Source organism: Pteropus vampyrus, unplaced genomic scaffold (genome assembly GCF_000151845.1).
Source record: "Pteropus vampyrus isolate Shadow unplaced genomic scaffold, Pvam_2.0 Scaffold482, whole genome shotgun sequence".
NCBI lineage: Eukaryota > Metazoa > Chordata > Mammalia > Chiroptera > Pteropodidae > Pteropus > Pteropus vampyrus.
In genome coordinates, this window is record NW_011889263.1 from 539,932 (window position 1) to 559,932 (window position 20,001).

The window sequence follows — 20,001 nt, forward strand, 5'->3', positions numbered from 1 at the left end:
CTGTCAGGGCCCAGACCGTACCTGCTCCTCTCGCATGGCCTGTAGCTTTTTAGCCTTGCTCTGCCGGTAGTACTCCATGATCATCATGGCTGCGTAGATCTTCCCCACCGTCAGGTCCGTGGCTGGCGACACAGAGCGAATGCGCCATGGGCAGGGGCTCCTGCATGCACCAGCTCCCTGACCCTCTGCCTCCTCTTTCCCTCCCCCTCCATCTTGGCGGGTCAGGGCCCAGGGCCAGGCTAGCCTGGGCTCTTACACTTGTGAGGGGTGACCAGCAGGTCCAGCGTCTTCTGGGACAGGTTAGGCCAGATGGCCATCATTTCTTTCCGTAGCTCAGCATCCATCTGCTGTTTGTCAGCCCCTCCTGCAATGTGGGCACAGAGAGGCCCTGATTGCCTGCTTGGGGGCCTGCAGGCCTCTGGGGCAGCCACCAACACAATAGCTCCTGCTGACCCAGTGCTCTGGAGTCCTGGTTCTCTTGGGTCCCAGTGCCCAGTGGTGAATGACCATGGGGGTTCTGGTCCTCGGCAGGGATAAGGCCATGGAATGGCTGTGTGTGGGACAGCCCAGCATCGAGAAAGGCTGAAGGGCCCAGGTCAAAACCTGACTCCCATTTACCGTTCGACTTAGGTATTTTTCTACCGCTCTGTGCCTTACTCTCCCCATTTATGAAATGAGGATTACAGCAATTGAACCTGTCTCACGAGTCGTTTGACGATTAAAGTAGTTAATGTGCATGCAGCCTTAGGACAGCGTCTGCCATACGACTTGCACCACAGCAGCCCCTCGGTCTGGGGTGAGGCCCGTGGTAAGCCCCAGGGAGGCTGGGATGCCACGGAGCAGTCCCGATGGGGAGGTTTCGCCCTCAACTGTCTCCTCTCCATGGATGTGACCTGTGGCCACTGCTGATCCCTGACAGCCATGGTGGTCATTAAGGCTCTTTGCCAGCAATTCCTGGTTCCTACCTCTTGAGTGCACGGGAATGTGGCCCATCCTGGTCCCTGTGGTTGTCCTGGGCCATGTGAGGCGTGAGCAGAGTGAGGTGTTACTTTGGGCACTGAAAGGACTGTGAGGAGGCAGGGCCTCTGGGGTGCAAGTTCTCTTTTATTCTGTCATGATGACTGGTGACACTGGGGACAATGGCTGCTCTCTTGGGCCTGGCCCCTAAGAGACTGATGAACAGGGAGCCCCCTGCCAACCCAGGAAGGGCACATGAACGGGAGTGGGAAGTAAACCTTTGTCAGCTTGAGACCATGGTGCTGTTTGTTACGGTGGCACATTCTCATCCATCCTGACTGATACGCCAGCTTACATCTGACTGATACACTTCTACTTTTTTTTAGAGCCTTCAACCCTGGGCACAGGGGCGTTGTTCCAAACACTCACCAACAGATATGAAAGAGACATTGATGACAGATAGAGCAAGGGTCCCAAGGCCCCCTGCTGGGCAAACGTTAACTCTGTAGTTGTTGGATTGTGAGGGGAGGTCCAGGAGATTTGAGGGAAGGGCAGGAGCTACCAGCCACTAGAGAAGTACTTTAGTGTTTTAACAACCATCTGCCGGGGCATGAAGGTTGAATAGCTGCCCTGCCCAGGCAGCCCTGACATCCCTCCATTCACCATCGGCCTCTCCTTGCTCAGACTTCCCCACTCTTCCTTTTCCCAGGTCTAGCCTCGGGCTGCCTCTGGCACCCCTGCCTAGCTTCCTCTCAGCAGAAACGGGTCAAAGCACGGACATCTGCCAGGCATTTCTTGGAGCTTTCACTCATCTTCGCCCACGTGACTCTGGAGACAGATGTCTTTACTTTGGGAAAAATCTTTCAGAAGGGCCTTTTCTCAGGTAAAGCTCAGATCGTACTCTGGAGGATACCGAGGTGATGCAGAGTTGAACTGCCTGGACCAGTACAGTCGCCTCTGCTCAGGTCTCTGTCCCCACTACAGCCACTAGAGGGCTCCTGTGAGCCCTGTCAGTCAGGCGCCTCCTCTGCTCAGCCCTCCTCAGCGCTCCACCTCACCCAGGGTGATCGCCCAAGTCCACAGGGTCCTGCACAATCTGCCCTCGTCTCCTCTACTTTCACCCTCACTCACTCTGTTCCAGACACACAGACCTCCTCACTGTTCCTCAAACACGCCAGGCACAGTCCTGCCTCGAGCCTTTGCAAGGATCATTCTTTCTACAAATATCTATGTGGTTTGCTCCCTCCTACAGGTCCATGCTCAAACCCTTTATCTAGGAGGGCGCCTAGCTGCCCTTATCTCCTTAAAAGAGCCCATTACCTTCTATGGCCTCCTGCTTTATTTCTCTTCTCCATACTTATTGTCTCATGTTGTTGTTTCTGGTCTCACCCACTAGAGGGCATGCTCCACCATCCTGTCCTTTTCACTATTGGTGATGCAAGGGGCTGTGGTCGCTGGACCCGGCTGCAGGGGGAGGGGCTGATCCGTGGGCCTGGCCTCAGGTTGGGAGGTCACGACTACTGTGGAAAACTCTTGAGGAAATCCCTGGGGTATCTGGGCTCTCAAGAACCTTGACACTAACCTATGCAGTTTTTCTTTCCTCATGGGGAATTAATAGCTATGTGTCCTGTCCACTGTAGCTAAGCGAGGTGCCCGGGTCTCTCTGTGGCTCCTTCTCAGACACACGGGAAGGGAAAGAAGCGAACAGGACATTTCCTATTAAAAGTCACTCTCTCCTTACAACGTAGATGTTTCCATTTCTAGTGGAGAAAAGGAAGACACCTGGGGCATGGACCGAATTGCGTCCCTCCAAAATCCAGGTCGAAGCCCTAAGCCCCAGTGGGAATGTGTTGGGGATGGGGTCCTCGAGGAGGTAATTACACTGACATGAGGTCATAAGGGTGGGCAGTAATCCAAAAAGACTGGTGTCCTATAAGAGAGAGAGACACCAGGGGTGCACATGCCCAGAGGAACGGCCATGTGAGGACACAGCAAGATGGGAGGCCATCTGCAAGCCGAAGAGAGAGGCCATAGGAGAAACCAACCCTGCCAGCACCTTGGTCTTGGACTTCCAGCCTCCAGAAATATGAGAAAACAAATTACTGTTGTTCAAGTCACTCAGCCTGTGGTATTTTGTTACAACCACCTGAGCTAAGACACCTGCTCTTGGCATCTGAGTCAGGTAAGGGAGTCAGGGCAGAGTTTCTCGGCCTCGGTCAGCACTTGTTGACACTGGGGGCCGGCTCACTGTGGGGCCATCCTGTACCTTGTAGGATGTTGAGCAGCACCGACTAGATATCCGTAGCACCCCTTTCCCCAAGCCCTGACAACCAAATTGTTTTCCCCCAGACATTACCAAGTGTCCCCTGGGGGAACAAATCACCTTAGGCTCTTTCTGCCTCAGTTCACTGGGAAGCCTTGCATTCAGGATTGTCATTCAAATTTAAACAAAGGGAAAATCTTTAGAGGATTTCCAAGTGGCTCTCCGCTGGGGTTTCAAGACTGAACTCCAGGTTTATTCTTCCTCCAGTTACGGAATTATTAACACTGGGGCTCCCAGGGAATTGGGTCCCTCTATAGGCAAGCAACAGTCACCCACGAACCCCTGGTGTCCCAGAGTTTATTGCTCATGGGCCCTCCCCTCCCCCATCTCATTCTGAAGGCCTTTTGGTGAAGGGAGTCCATCAGAGGGTCTGTCTTGCATGCCCTGGGACATTCAGCAGCCTCCTGGCCTCTACGTGCCAGAAGCCACTAGCACCAGCCCCCTCTCCCAGTGTGACAATCAAAAAATGTCTCCAGACATCGCCCAGTGTCCTTGGGAGCAGAATGGCCACTGGGCGAGAGCCACTGACTTAGGGTTTACCCTGATTTCACTCCACAATCCCGACCCTGCTCTCTCTTTTCCCACAGTATTTCTAACCCTTGAACACATTACTTTACCACTAATCATCTTTATTATTTGTTGCCTGTTTCCTTGGAGCCGCACGAGGGCTGGAGGTTCCTCTGTCTTTCACTGCAATGTCCCCCGTGCTGAAGACAGGGCTGGGCACACAGCAGGCACTTAATGAACGTCCTTATCCGATGACCCGTGGCCAACCAGTTTCAGGCAGAGAACAAGGTGCCCTCTTTGGTGAAGGCAGGTCAAAGCCTTTCGGCTCCCAGGAGGCCCACCCCAGAACCTTCCAGGCCATTGCAGACCCCACCCTCGGACAGAGCCTGATCTTTCAGGAGATTAAAGGATGAGACAGTGTCCTTTGTCTGGTCAGCCATGTGGAGTCCTGAATGAGAGTCTGGGCTGGCCCTGAGTGGGATGAGCCTGAATTGGACCCTTTCTAAGACAATGACAAAAGGCATTCCTATTTTTTGAAGCTGAAATCCCCTTGCAACCAGTGGCATGCCAGGGCTGAGGACCACACGGGCACAAGGAATGCCAGAAAGGGTAGGGACCCTCCAGTACTGGTCTAGGTCCTGCCCGGAGCTTTTGCAAAAGATCTCAGCCTGGCCAATACCTTGATTTCGACTTTGTGAGAGCCCGGTTGAGCCCACCTGGATTTCTAACCCAGGAGCCCCCAATCCTTGGGCCACGAACTGGTGCTAGAACTGGGTAGGAACTGGGCCACATAGCAGGAGGTGAGCGGCAGGTGAGTGAAGCTTCATCTGTATTCGCAGCCGCTCCCCAGCGCTAGCATCACCGCCTCAGCTCTGCCTCAGATCATCACGCATTAGATTCTCACAGGAGCACCGGTCCCTGCTGTCAGAAAGGTTGGGGACTGCTGTTCTAACCTACAGAACTGTGAGCTGATAATGGGTGCACTTTAAGCTGCTAAATTTGTGGTCATTTGTTACATGGCATAGCTAGCTAATACATAAGCTGTCAAGGTTTACAGTGAGGACAAGACAGATGGCAAGATGAGCCCACGGAACATGACTCCGCCATCTGATCGCAAGGAACTGTTGCCTACCCTTCTGTTTCCTCACCTCCTGGGGCAGGATCAGCTTCAACCGTGTGAATGAGGGAGCCGCCTGAGGCTGTTCCGTATAGACTTGGACCCAACTGGTAACATGTGCTCAGCTGCCTGGCAAATCCGGGCCGCTTGCCTCTGACTTGTTGCATGAAAAAGGTTCTGCTGTATGCCAGACAAGGGCCTGATCCCTGCCCCCACCCTCCCACACTTTTGCTGTCCTGAGCCTCATCCTCCCTCCCTACGATTCTTTCTTGCTCTCTTCTGTGGCTCCTCCGGCTCCACCTTCACCTGCATGTTCCCCACCTGTAACGGCGTCTGTCCTCGACTCGCTCCCCTCTGCGGGCCAGTGTCCCACTGGAAGTGGTTGACTTCCCTCCCCCAAATCCTTCGCCTCTCCAGCAACTTCCAGCCTTGGCTCCTCCTCCCCCTTTTCCCTGAAGACCCTGGAAGGAGCCTGTGTTCCTGAAGTTTGGCGTCCCTTCTTCCTGACACCCCAGTGGTTCAGCTAGGTGAGGCCCTGACCTTCATGTTCAGCCCCTGAATTTCTGACTCTGCAGGAGGATGTGTCCAGCCTTCTGCCAGTTCCTTTCCTGACTTCCTTCTCTCTGCTGATTGCATCTTTTCTCTCTGACCTGCTGTCCCATCAGCTGCCAAGTCACATCTCCTGCCAGGCCTCCGAAACCCACTCCAGGTGGGGGACCCTGACCCCTCCATCAGAGATGCCCTGCTCAGGGTGGCCAGTGGTGACCTGTCAAGAAATCCACCAGTCACTCTCAGTCCTCATCTTCCCTGGCTGCTGGGCAGCCTGACACGCTGGTTCCCTCCTCCTAGAGACACCCTGCTGCCCAGGTCTCTGCCCGCCTGCCTGGCCACACCTCGTCGGTCCCTTCTAACACTGGCCTGGACCTGGGCTTGGTCTCTGGGGGGCCTCTCAGCTCACATTCATCCCCTTGGAGAGCTTGTCCGGTCCTCCTGGCTTAATTATGTCGGTATCTGACGCCTCTTGACTTTTCATCTCCAGCCCCTACGGCCATGCCACCCTGAACATGCCTGATCCCGTTTGATCTCAGAAGCTAAGCAGGGTCGGGCCTGGTCAGTACTTGGATGAGAGACCACCTAGGAAGACCAGATGCTGTAGGTTTGTTTAAAAAAATAAAAAAATAAAAGACTCATCTCCTCGTTCACCTCGCCTCCTTCAGAACCTTCTCGGTGAGCCCTCCCCACCACTTGAAGTGTAAGCTGGACGGCCCCTGCCCATCCCGTGGTTCCACATGCCATGGCCAGTGCTGCCCTCCATTCGCCCCTAACCTGTCCCTCCCGCCTCTTCCCTGTCTTAGGCGACGGCCCTGCCCCCAAGTCAAGGGTGGCCTCGCCTCCTCCCAGTTGTGCCCTATCCTACACCCCACATCCATTCCATCAACCATCCAGTTGGCTCAGCTCCCAAGAAATAGCCAGACTCTGAACACTCGATACCGTTTCAGTCAGGGTCACCCACCTGGGTTCACCTGGATTAGGTCAGCGGCCTCCACTCTGGCCTCTTTCCCATCTATTCTCCCCACTGTGGCCAAAGGGGCCTGTTCAGATGAGAGTGGGGTGGGGCCCCTCCTCTTCTCCAGGTGCTGCATGGTGCCCCCCTCACTCAGAAGGCAACTCAGTTCAACGTAGCTCCAGGTGGTGTCCAACCCCAGGGGCTTTGCACCTGCCCATCCCTCTGCTTGGGGCACTTTTCCCCCAGGCATCCATGTGACTCAGTTCATCTCCTTCAGAACCTCCTAGGGGAGGCCTCCCCCACCGGAAGTAGGCTGCCGCGTCCCCCATGTTTAGAGTGGTGGCTAAGACACAAGAGGCGAGCACTAGATGTTTGCCGAGTCAGTGGGTGAGCTGGGAAGGTCAGGACAGGGCAGTGGCCCCTCCACTTTCGGGCAGGGAAGGGGACTCCCAGCTGCCCACAGGCTCTTCCCTCAGAGGCCCCGCCTCCATCCTGCTCTACCCCTCAGCTCCCGCCCCTGTCCCCCTTACCCTTGGCAATCTTGATGTCCAGGGCTGTGCGGATTAGAGCCATGAGGGTAGAATTGAAATGGACGGTGTTGTCATCGGCGACGGGCAGATCCATCCGCAGGAGCCTCTGCACAAAGCCAAAGGCGAGGGCAGTCATTCTCAAGCACCCCTCTCCTTCCCCCATGAGCCAGACCCGCCCTACCCAGGGAGCCCCAGGAAGAACTCTGAAGGCAGCAGCTAGGGTGCCCCCTCCCTCAGGTTACCTGTCCCAGCGCTCTATTTCCCGACTTCCCCTGGTGGCCCGTCTGGAGGGCCCTGGGGGCTCTCCTATGCCATCAGCCCCTGCCCCTGCCCCTTCCTCTCCCGCTCGCTGGACTCTAGAGCTGGCATTTCCAGGTGGGTCCAGAGCCTTGCCCTGCCCCAGAGTTCTTCTGGATGGCTCCGTTCCGTTCTGACCCCAAAGAAGAAGTGCACAAGCCAGCTCACAGCAGACATGCAGCAGCCAGGCAGAAGGGTCCAGGCCACAGCCGCCTGGGGCCGCTGGCTCCCCGCCCCCACCCCCGCTTGGCCCAGATCAGACCAGATGGGCACAGACCACATAATTCCTCTGAGAAGCAGCAGGCAGGCGGCCCCCCCACTGATGGGGTGGGCCCCTCGCAGACATGCAGCGAGGTGGCCATGACACACAGAACGGCAGACGGGCGCATGCAGACGGAATCTCGAGACTCATTCATAGCTCCGTGGAAAGTGTATCTCAGGGCAAGTCTGGATCTTGGCTCTGTGCGATGGCGGGGGGAGGGGTGAAAGGGGTTCCCGTGGCCCAGGGAAGAAAAGACTCCCCGTGTCCCAGGCAGGGGCTCTGGCCCCCAAGGTTGGTGACATGGGAGAGGGTGCCGGGTTGGTATGCACCAGCCCAGGCTGAAGTGGGACGGAGATGGGGGTTGAGGGTGACTTTGGGGTTCACCTGGGGATTCAGACACATATCAGCAGGAAACAGAGGTGGAGATGGGGAGAAGGGTGTCAAACCCAGAGTAGATCGGGAGAGGGGGGTTGGGGTGAGGGAGGGGTAGGAGGGAGGCCGTAGACAGAGAGACATACAGACTGGGCTGCTGTGCATGACTGTGCAGGTTGTGCACTGCACAAAGGGATCCCTATCTTAGAAATCGTAGATTTGTATATTTAAATGACAGCTTCCCAGCTGCTAGCAAAAAAGTGTCTGGTTCTCACCACATCGCTGGATTGCAATTTCCCACCAGACAAAATGTTCTGTGGAGAGGGTGGGTGCTCTTTTCAAATTTGCACCAATGTGCCTTTGGTCCATGGCAGCCCTGTACCATGGCTGGAAAGGAAGGGCGCCCCTTTCTCTCCAGCCTGTGGGTGTGTATGTGGGTGCATGCCCACCCACACACCCACACCCACACACACACACACACACACACACACTCAGGCAAGGAGGGACCAACGGGAGGGACAAGACGACAACTAGAGAGAAGAGAGACAGGTGCGGGATCTTTGAGATGCTGGTGGGGCAGCCCCAACCAGGCCTTGGAGGAGGGGTGTAGGGAGGGACGAGGGAGAGGAATGAGTCGTGGGGAGGCAGGAAGGAATGCCATGACAGGGGAGGGAGGGCTCTCGCAGACAGAGGGTGGGCCGAGGTGGATGGGAGAATGGGATGATGGGGTCATCTTTTTTTGGTGGTGGGGGGGACTTTAAAGGTCGTCTCTGAACGCCTTGTGGATGAGTTGGAGGAAACAGAGCATCTGTCCTTGGGTGCCAAGGGAGATTCCGGGATGGGGTCTAGAGGGGTGGCCTGGCCCAGCCGCCTGGCGGCAGGACCCTTGCTTCTTCAGCCAGCATGCACCACCACCCCCGGTCGGCCATGGTGCCTGCCCGCCCCAGGCTCCCGCCAAGGCAGCGTGCATGGCCTGCATCAGGGTGCCACGGTCCAGGGGTCCAGCTGCGGCCCGCCTGCCCACTCTGGAACAATGGAGAGGCATTTTGGGGTGTCTCGGGGGGAGATAGGTGGCATAGGGACAGGGGCTGGGGAAGCACTCTGGGGGGAGGGGGGACTGGGGAGGAGAGGCCGTGGGTATTCCTTGGGATATCTTGGATCCCCCAAGGCCCTAGGTCAGAGATCAGCTTCAGGAGTGTGTGTGTGGGAGGCTGCTGGACCTGGGGCTCAAGATACAAAAGATGGGGCCAGGGCCTCGCCTTATTGGGGGCCAAAACCCCTCTGCTGAAAGGTACCTGCCTCGGCCTGGGCATGAAGACTGCTCTGGGTGGGTAGAAAAGAGGCAAGGTGGTGACCACCCCACCCCCAGGCATGTTTGTATCCAATTTGGTTCCCTGGGACCAGATGTGAGGGGACCTGGGGATTCCCCTCCCCCTCCCTCCGGCATGTCGGCCATAATGGAGTCTCAAAACACCAAGACACACTCATCAGAAAGGACGGACACAGTGTGCTGCTGAGAGTCAAGGGATGGTCATGATCCATTTACTTGAGGAGGAAAGGAAAGAAAAAAGAAAAAAAAAAAAAGAAAAAAAGAAGAGGAACGCTGGAAAAAGAGACTCGGCTGGTTGTTCCTGGCCAGCACTGAAAAATCCCCAGTGCCCGGACGTCGGTGGTCAGCAAAGGTAATCTACCTTGTAAGCCACTCTGGCCGGACACTTCTTCCCCAGACCCAGGGGCGGAGACATGTGTCTCAGCATCTGATACATGTCCGGGTAAGGCATGCGGCCCCTGGCAGCACCGAAAACAAAAACGGGAGTGGGGGACAGAGAATCAAAGGGGGGGGGGGGGAGGGAGGGGAAGGGACGGAAGAAAAAAACAAAAAAGAAAAAACCAAAACCAAAACCAAAACCACAAGAGCCGAAAAAATATAGAAAGAAAGATGTAGAGAACAATAAAATAGGTATTTCAAATAAATGGAAAAGAGGAGGAAAAAAATGGAAGAAAAGGTAATTAAAAAAAGATTATTTCACTGCTCATGAGCAGGGAGAGAGAGAGAAAAGAGAAAAGTCAGATTCAGTTTTGACTCTGAGCTATGGTTCTGGTGGAATGAGGGGTGAGTCTCATTTTGGGGGGCCTGGAGCAATGTTTTGGTTCGCTCTTATTTTAAAAATTGGGTCAAGTTCTCCGGTTTGGCTGAGGCTGGTCTCTGAGGGGGCCTAGATGGGGAGGAGGGGCTGGGGTGGTGGGGGAAGGGCTGGGGGCTTCAGGAGGCGAAGGGTGGAGGGGGAGAGAGTGTAGGTGATGGTGGGGGGCACAAAGCGAAGTTACAATCCCCCCGGATGTGTCTGATTTGGGGTGCCGTTGAGACCCTGGGATGGGCAGCTTCAGCTAAGAGCAAGCAGAATGGCTGAAGGGAACGGAGAGGTATGTTCCATGCTTCATCGAGTCTACGTGACTGCATTCTGTTGGCTAAGAGAATTTTCTAGTTTAATGCAAGAGAGAGAGATGGCTCTGTTTTTTTTTTTTTGGAGATATATATATATATATGAAATATATATATTGAAGAACCCCAAGCCACACTCATTCCATGGATGCTAGCAGGTTTTAGTGGAAATCAAACCTTGCAAGCAACCCTATGAGGACATTTCTTGCCTAAGCCGAGAGGGGGAGATATTACACGCAATAAACTGTACATATCCTTATAATGAATCCGACCACTGAAAGGAGAAGAGAGGGGATTAGTGGAGGCATGGGGGGTCAAGCTGCCCTCACTCTGGCTCCCTGAGCACACAGTGAGGTTGTGACGCCAGGGGCTGGGGAACCCCTGGCTTGAAGGGGTTGGGAAGACTTGGGACGAGTGAGGGTCCCTGAGATGTTCCCACTTGCAGACCCTGGGGGGCAGAGAGTTTCGGCTGGGGTGTGCCAAGAGCTCTGGGCTGAGGGCACCTCCCCCAGGGCTCTCTCTGCACCTCCCTCCTCCACAATCTACATGGGCTACACGAGTGGGGGAGCTCGTGGAATAGAGGACAGGGGGACAGCATCCAACTGCTGTGACCTAAAATTAAAAGAGGAAGAGTTAGGAACCAGCCGAAAGTCAAGTCCCAGACCCACGGTTCACCCCAGCTTCTCGGTCTCATGGAGGACTTGTCTGGGGCTGCAGGAATGGCTAGGAACGACTCCTCCCTGCCTTCCTCGTGAGTCCTCTCCTCCAGTGCTCAGGTGCTCATTAATGCTTTCTCGGGCCCCAAGCCTAGCCCGAACTAGAATCTTCAGTCAGTGGCTAATGGGCTCTGAGCACCTCTGAGTGTCCTGCAAGTGCCTGGTGTTGAGCAGGGGCTCAGTACCCATGCACGGGGTGGAGCCAACCCTCTGAAATCACCAGCAGGGGCACTCTAGTACCCACGGAGTTGGGAGAGCTCACTCCTTTTTGTGAGCACGAACATGCGAAGGTCACTAAGCCTCTGTGTCTTCTTCCCTGGACTTGGGTGATCACCTGCTCCAGGGTCCTGGGATCTCAGCAGAAGCTGAGTTCTGTCACCCTGATCTTGCAGCCAATCCCATCTGCCGAGGGAGCTTTCCCCACACTCCCAGGAGAATTGAGGCTTCCTCTCTGGGGCCTAGCAAACTTGTCCTCGTCATCTGGAGGCCTCACCATGAGGAGCAGGAGAGACTCATGGGTGATGAACTCCTCATGGTTGACTCCCTCATCTCCAGAATGCCTGGGGCTTGGGCAGGGGTGGTACCCAAAGCATTTAACCTGGGGTGTGGGAAGGTGCTGCTTCTCATCACCTTCCTTCAGACCGACCCCCCCTGAGGTCCCTGTTCACTCCCCAGGGACCCAACACCCCAAAGTCTGGAGCCTGACCTAACCAGGGTTCCAGTTTTAGAGAAAGGTGGGCAGTGTGGCTGTAGGATCTGGGGTGACTCCTTACCATGCTGCGGGGTCGTACTCAGCCCAGACACGCACGTACTCATCCAGGTGGTGGGGCCCCAGGATGGAGGAATCTCGAGTGAGGTACTCAAAGTTGTCCATGATAACAGCGACAAAGAGGTTCAGCATCTGTGGGGACCAGGAGGGTCAAGGGGGGATGGGGGAGAGTGAGATCCATCCAAACACATATACACAGAGGCCCAGAGGGAGAGGGGGCGGGAGATGAGGAAAAAGAGACAGAAAGAGAAAGAAATGGGGAGACAGGGAGGAAAGACACATGCTCAGACAAGGAGCCCGGGCAGAGAGATGGAGAAATGGAGATGGGGAAGAGAGACAGACAGAGACAGAGAAAGATGGTGACAAAGAGCTGCAGAGAGAGGGAGAGGCCATGTGAAAAAGAGGCCAACACCAAGGGGACCACCATGACTCCAAATCCTTCCAAGGCCCGTATCAAGACCAAAGTGAGGGCTCCATGTGGGCAAGAACCTTGTGGCGTTCTCAGCCCCGGCACAAAATAAGCACTCAGCAAATATTTCTTGCATGGATGGATGAATGGATGGATGGATGCATTTTTCTGCCCTCATCTGCAACTGGCAGCTCCTTTTCATGGGTTCTAGTCCTTGGCACATGGAGAACTTGCATAGGTCTTGCCTCCAGGCTTTTACAAATGTTGTTCCTTTAGTGAACACCATGACTTTTCTCTCTCTGGGTAACAGCACCCGGGAAACCCCCTCCTTATGCTTAGATGCCATGGTTGAGTGTGGCTGACTCCTATCTCATTGCTCCATAAGAGGTGGCCATATAACCAAGGCTTGTGATTGGTTAGGGAGGGGCACATGACCCAACGTGGCCAATGAGAGCCTTCCCTGGGATTTTTCTCTGGCACTCTGTGAGCCATCCTGCTTCTATAAGGAGAAAGTATGAGAATAAGGTCAGTGTGGAGAACAGCAAAGAGGACAGGGTCAGCTTGCCTGGATCCGGCCTCATCTGGACTTTTCGGTTACACAAGTTAGTGAACTGTATATTTTGCTTAAGTTAGTTTCTGTTAAGTTTCTATTACTGGAAACCAATTTGATGATCCTGTGGTCGAATTCCTGCTCACCATCCCTGTAGACCACTCTGAAATCTTCCTTCTCTCTGTCTGAATCTCCCCATCAAAGCACATACGGGATTATGCTGCTATTGTATGCTGACTTGTTTGCCCTTCAACCTTGCAAACTGAGAGAACCATGCTTTCTCCTTATATCCCCAGTGCCTAGCATATGGGCTGGCACATAGTAGGTATTAAATAAAGGTTTAGGCATAAACCTAATAGGTGATTAATAAGTGACCTGTAACTCTAGATGTCTTTAGCTGTAGTGACTGTTTTTAATTCATCATTTCATGACATTGATTGGGTGGGTACCTGCTGTATGCTAGTTACTGTCTTAGCTGATGGTCAAGTGTTGCGATGTTTTCTAGGGTGACTGACTGCCCTTCCCAGATAGGCTGCATTATAAGATCTTGTCCCTATATGCACCCATAGCTGCTTGGGCAAGAGTGGCCATTTGAATAGGGGCTGGGATGGTCCATCTCTTCTGGGAATCTGGAACTGGGCAATGGACCCTCTGGGTCAGTGGCTGTGAGACAGAGGCTGTAGGTCTTCCAGTGTGAGGTCACTGGTGTGAAGAGGGTGGGTGTGTTGGGCCTTTGCTGGTGTTGGGGCCAGGATCTACAAACCACATCTCCCATACTACCTCTAGTACCACAGCAGCTGGCTTCTCACATCCAGTGGAAGCCACATTCAGGAGGCAAAGAGGAGAGGAACGAGAGTTGAGGAGACGCATTCTGCTTCCAGCAAGGGTCTACCTTGTGGGTTTAACTGTGTTCCCCAAAAGACATGTTCAAATCCTAAACTCTGATACCTGCGAATGTGACCTTATTTGAAAAAAGGGCCTCTGTGTATATCATCAAGTTAAGATGAGGTCAGACTGGATTAGAGTGGGCCTTAAATCCAGTATGACTACTGTCCTCATAAGAGGGAAATCTGGACACCGACACACAGGGAGAAGGTCACGTGATGACAGATAGCAGAGATTGGAGAGATGCTGCCACAAGCCAAGGAACGCCTGGGGCCACCAGAATCTGGAAGGGGCCAGGAAGGATCCCCCTAGAGGCTTTGGAGGGAGCCTGGCCCTGTCAACACCTTGACTGGACTTCTAGCTTCCAGAACTGTGGGAGGATAAATTTCTGTTGCATTAAGCCACCAAGTTTGTGGTACTTGGTCACAGCAGCTGCAAGAAACTAGTACTGTTTGCAGTTGCTCAGGGGGAGCAGATAGCTGGGGTGCCAGCATTTCCTTGCGGGTGTCGTTCAGTAATACCCTCTTTTCCTTTTAATACCCCAGCCCTGTCATTCCTGCAGTTAGTAATCCCTGGTAATCTCAGTGCTGTTTGTTTGCTTTTTCAACCCTGTGGAGGCAATCCCTGTATTCAATCCCATCTGCCTGAAATACCTAGATAGCGTCTAATCTTGACTGCTCCAAGGAGAGCAGAGAACAAACAAGGTTGGTAGAGATGAGGCCCCAGAGAGAGTGAGAGAGAAAGTGAAAGCAGGACGGAGCAGGCAGCTTGTGTGATTCCCTATCATCTCTCTCTCTCTCGATCATTCTATCATCTATCTGTATCTATCCATCTATCATCTATCTATCATTTATCTGTATCTATCTATGTATCTATGTATGTATCTATGTATCTATCTATCTATCATCTATCAATCATCTAATCTATTATCTATCATCTTTTTTTCCTTCTATCTATCCATCCATCTTTTTTCCTTTCCTGCTTTTTATCTTTTACAGTGTTTCTTATTCTTGGGTCTTATAAAATTCCTTCTTCTGGCAAATTCATCTTTTACTAGTGAAAATCCATTCAATCTCTTGCAAAGCCTCAATCCCCCAGATAATGTTTATGCGGTTGATTTTTTCTTGCCTCTTGATTGTACAGAGGAAGGCACTCAGCTCTCAGAGAGAAGGTGGGAGTCTCCCATAGTTCAGCTAAATGGGTCCTGGGACCAGCTCTCAGCAATACTAGGTTTTCTCTCAGGATACCCAGTGGGTCTCAAATGGGGAAATTCTGCCCCTTTCCCCTAGGGGACATTTGACAATGTCTGGAGACATTTTTGGTTGTCACAACTGGGAGGGCAGTGGGGCATGTGCTACTGGTATCTAGTGGGCTGAGCCCAGGGATGCTCTTAAACATCTTGTCATGTACAGAACAAGAGTGCCAGGGTGAGAAACCCTGGGTAATCTGATCCCAGGCTGGCTCAGAGAAGCTTGGAGGCAGCAAGTCTGCAACACAGCCACATTCTAGAGAAACCCACGCTCCTGAGAGGGAGCCAGTTCTAGGGAGCTCACCCCCACATGTCCACAGACTCACCAAAAACGAGCAGAGGAAGATGAAGGAAACGAAGTAAAAATAAGCAAACTCATTGCCACACTCAGGAGTCAGGATGCCGGAGTTCTTATCACATGGCTTCCCACTGAGGCAGGAAAGCATGATGTTGTGCCAAGCCTCCCCGGTGGCACTCCTGAGGACAGAGAGGGGTCGTCAGGGACCTGGGCACACAGCCCTGGACACCAATGCCTCCCAGGGAAGCAGAGCATCTAGATTAAGCACTTGGACTCTGGCGCTGGACCATGGGTTCGAGTCCAAGGTATGTCACCTCTCTTCTCTGGGAGCTCAGAGAGGGGATTCTCACCCTTGGCTGTGCATTGAAGCCCAAGGGAGAGCTTTTAAAAATTCTGATGCCAATGCATCACTCCCACAAACTTGGATTCAACCGGTCTGGGGTGGGGCCTGAGGACACAGGCGTGTTTAAAAGACTTCCCTCCTTCCAGGCGATAGTCATCTGTTACTACTTTCTCTGTAGGTAACACTGGGCTCCTCCCCGTCTTCCAACACACCAGCCACGCTTCTGACTCAGGGCCTCTGCACTTGCCATAACCACTGCTTGGACTGCCCTACCTCAGATAACCACAGAGCTCCCTCCCTTGCCTATTTCTCTCCCTCCAGGGATCAGTCCTCCATTCCTTTTTCTTTGTTAAATGAGAAAAAATATTTTATTATGCCAAAAATACATAAAGCTGATTGTGTTAAGCATTTTCAAGAGTATAATTCAATGGCATTAACCACATTCACAATGATGTGCAACCATCACCACGATCCACCTCTAGAGTCATTTATCATCCCAAATTGAAAATTTGTGCCCATTAAACAATAACTCCTCATTCTCCTCTCCCCCAGCTCCTGGGAATCTCTATTCCACTTTTTTTTCCCCCTCCATGAGTTTGCCCACTTCCGGTACCTCATATAAGTACAATGATACATTATTTGTTCTTCTGTACCTTACTTTCTCTCTTAATCTTGAATTTTATCTCCTTCTAGTATCCACTATAATTTGATTTCTGATTATCTCCCCCGCAGGGATATAAGCTTCCATAGGGTAGAGAATGTTGTCTCTGCTTTGTTTCCAGTACCTACAGCAGTGCTTGGCACACAGTAGGTGCTCAATAAACCTCCCACAAATGAATGAAAGAACTCTAATGGGCAGCTAGCATTAAGCATCAAGCCTGAGTCTCTAAGTCTGTTAGATGTGGCTGCTGAGAATCATCACCTCACGGGATGGTCAGGAAGACTCAGTAAAACAATGCCCGAAAACGCCTTTTAGGGCTGAGTCCCTTGTCCTTCAGCAACTGCCCTGCCAGGGTCTCTTGGTCTCCCATGCCCATTCCAAGCCTCCCTGGAACAGAAGGTAGAGGGCACGCAACCTCCACCGGAAGAGAAGAAAAAGGACACACCCCCGCCGGAAGAACCGGCTGAGGGCATGCCCCCACCCCCACCTCCGGAAGACAAGGATATGCCCCTACCGGAAGAGAAGGCTGAAGACATGCCCCCTCAAGAGAAGGATAAGGACTACCCCCTCACCGGAAGAGAAGCATGAGGGCCTGGAAAAAGGTCCGGAAGTTATTGTGCTCAGTGATCTGGAATTCATCCTCATCACTGTCCTCGTCCTCCACGTCGATGCCGATGTTGCCAAACACCTGGGGGAATTGGAGGGTGATGACCAGGGGCAGCTGTGCCCCTAAGTCGCTCCAGGGAAACTCTGTTGAACCCCCATGGCTGCCTCTCTGAACGGTGCTCCCTTGAACCACCTCTGGCTAAGGGTGGCGGCCCTCTTTAGGAGGCTCTGGGAACATCAGGGGGGCCGGTGCTCACCTGCATCCCGATGATGGCGTAGATGAAGAAAAGCATGGCAATCAGCAGACAGACATATGGCAGAGCCTGGTGGGAAGGAAGTTAGACAAGAGCCTTGCAGATAACATTCTCAGCAAGCAGCACCACAGAGGCGTTTCCAGCCTGCATTCTAGGTTCAGCTAGAGTCGGGGATGGGGGCTTCTGCTTTTCTTCTCAGCCCTGGGCTGGCGGAGGGGCAGTGGCTCACCTTGAACGACTGCACAAAGGTCCAGAGAAGAATTCGGATGGTGTAACCTTGACGGAGGAGTTTGATGAGCCGAGCAGCTCGGAAGAGGCGGAGGAAGCTCAGGTTGATGAAGTTATTCTGGGGAAACGGAGAAAGAGGGGTGACCATCCACCCACCCCCAGGGGCTCAGAGCCATCACCACTCACAGAGGCCCCTACATGAAGCCAACCAACAGGAAAAAGCAAGCCAGACCCCAAATAAGGAGGGAGAGGAGAGAAAGCACTATTAATGCAATGGTGCTGAGGAAAAAACTTGAAAAAGGAACAACGTAGGGCGGGGTCGGGAGAGGGTGGGAAGGAGGAAGAAGCATCCACTCAAAAAGCATAAACCCTCCCTGCCAGCCCCACCCGCAACGGGGAAAAGGAAAGAAAAAGGAAGGAAGAGAAAGGAACAGGGGTGGGGTGGGCGGGAAGAAATAACAAAAGAACAAGGAAAAGAAAATATATCCGAATCATCCAATCAGGAAAAAAATCGAGATGGTTTTTGTTTCTCCCAACAACCAAATGCACTGAGACGATAGGACACAAGCGGGTCAAGTTGCCGAATCCATCACACGTGTACGATGCACAAACACCAGGGCGGGGTGGGGAGAGCCAGCACGCTCAGGCCTGGTGGGCATGTGCGGGTTCCAAGGGCATGTTACGCTCCAGGCCAGAAATGCATCTGTTGTGGGACTCGCTGGGCACCTTGCCCTGCCCTGCCGAGTGGCCCACCCGCTCCTGCCCGCCCTGACCTCACCCCACGGCCAAGAGGACTTGAGCCAATTGGAGAAGTGGAAGAGCATCTTTTCTTACCCCCTTGGCGAGCGGGCATGGGGAGGACAGGAGGGAGCTGGGGCTGTTCGGCTGCAGGGCGAGTCCTCGCTGCCCGCTGAGTCGGAGAAGATGCATTTGGGGCCCTTTTCCCCCCTCAGGGATGGCTTCTCAGCTTCTGGGGCTGGGTGGAGTAGCACGGGACCAGGCCTGCGGGAAGCAGGAAGTACGCAGCGCCCGTGGGTGGGTGAGCTCACCATTAGCCCAGGCCCACCGAGGGGCCGGTGCTGGGGGCGGGGAGGTGGGGCCATCCCTGCCCCCAGGACCTCCCTGGGTGGCCCCTGTCTCTGCTCAAAGACCCCGTCTAGTCACTGCCTCTACCTCCTCCCTCCCAAGCCAGAACCCTGGTGCCAGACAGCTGGGGGGTGAGGGAGGCAGCCAGCCAGAGATGATGGTCATTATGTGACTGTCCCAAGACTTGCCTGCTGGGGCCTCGGGATGCTGGCGGGAGACAAGGTACTAGAAGTCACAAATGGACCAAATCTGGTCAACAAAGTTATTTTGTTGGGCCCGAGCAATTTTTTAAAAATTAAAAAGTTGCCAGTATTTAAAAATCAGATTTTGCCCCCAAATTTGGCTTTCTGGCAAATTGGATCTGCTTCTGTCCTGACAACAGTTAGTTGGGGCTCAGATGCAGCTGCCCTCCCCGCCCTTGAAGTGGGCCATGTGTCCTCCAGTTTGCCAAGATCTCCATGTTCTAGAAATGACACCTGCTTTCCCAGCTCACAGCCTCTGCTTGGACCCCAGAGGCATTTGAGTTTGAGACCCTGGGCTCAGGTAGATATGGAAACCTCCCCTGCTCAAATGCCCAGCAGGCTGGAGGCAGAGAGGCCTTAACAGGATTCTGCGCTACGGGACTTGGAGGAGCCCTACACACAGGCATGGAGGCCAGACTTAAACTGGCCCCGCTCTCACCCCCAAATGGCACAGCGGTGACCGTATAGGTGGCCCTGTTACCACTCCTATTGGTCTCAAAAGTGTGAACGCTGAAATAAATGGGCATCTCACTTGGCGGTTCCCGAGGGCGTCCCAGCTACCAGATCTGTATCTTCTGCTAACTCTGGCCTAGGAGCTGAGAGGCAGCGATGGGGGTTCAATGAATTTCTGGGGCTGGCAAGATGCCTGTGAGTTTGCTGGAAAGTCTAAGACATTCTCTGGGACACATCATTTGGCCTTGACATCTTTAAGATGGGGGAGGGAGCTGGGAGAGCCTACCCTGACCCCACTGGGCCCGATTACTGTGACAATGTCCCAAGCGCTTTGAGTAAGCCCCCAAACCCAGCTGAACTAAGAGAAAGTCACACTATGCCCCACTGACCTGACTCTCAGCCCTGCCTAGCCAACCAGCTCCACCTGGGGATGGGGCTGATGGCCCCAGTTTCCCCAGCCCCTTCCCACCCATCCCCAGAGTACAAGCCATCCCTTCCTGGGGTGGGACATAACATGTGGACGTGGCTCAGCATGCAGAGGCAGGCGGGCCCTGGAAGCAGCCTCAGGGGATCGGGGCAGAGTGAGGGGAGCCTGCCACCATGCAGGAGAAGCAAGGGGGTCTTGTAGGGAGGCCGTGCAGAGAGCATGCTGCCCTTCTTGGAGCTGAGGGAGAAGGGAGACACACAGAGAGGTAGGGGGTGGAGATGAGAGGGGTGCAGGTGACAGGGCAGGGGAAGGTGCTAGTCTGTCCTCATCCACCTCCCCCGCTTCCTGTGGTCTGCATCAGGTCGTTCAAGAGCTCACAGAACTTCCAGCGACTTCCCTCTTCCTATAGCTTCCATGTTTACGTCCACAGCCCCCCAGAAGCAGCTGTCGTCTCCTCCAACCCTGCCCTGCGCATCTCGGTATTACGACGTGGGAACCACCCACCCGGAC

General features: G+C 53.9%; 1 protein-coding gene and 1 pseudogene across 1 annotated transcript in view; one reads left to right on the forward strand and one right to left on the reverse strand.

Annotated features, from left to right (window-relative positions):
* Positions 1–20,001, reverse strand: part of CACNA1A (calcium voltage-gated channel subunit alpha1 A) — a gene marked incomplete at its 5' end in the record, with an annotated part of 168,357 nt that overhangs the window by 5,041 nt on the left and 143,315 nt on the right. Inside the window, 9 exons of the mRNA XM_023524598.1 lie at positions 22–122; positions 257–364; positions 6,942–7,047; positions 9,564–9,660; positions 11,805–11,932; positions 15,220–15,370; positions 16,768–16,883; positions 17,059–17,124; positions 17,285–17,401. Of these exons, the coding sequence (XP_023380366.1) occupies positions 22–122; positions 257–364; positions 6,942–7,047; positions 9,564–9,660; positions 11,805–11,932; positions 15,220–15,370; positions 16,768–16,883; positions 17,059–17,124; positions 17,285–17,401 (990 nt within the window). The remainder of the gene's footprint in view (positions 1–21; positions 123–256; positions 365–6,941; positions 7,048–9,563; positions 9,661–11,804; positions 11,933–15,219; positions 15,371–16,767; positions 16,884–17,058; positions 17,125–17,284; positions 17,402–20,001) is intronic.
* Positions 5,945–6,063, forward strand: LOC111732683 (annotated as a pseudogene).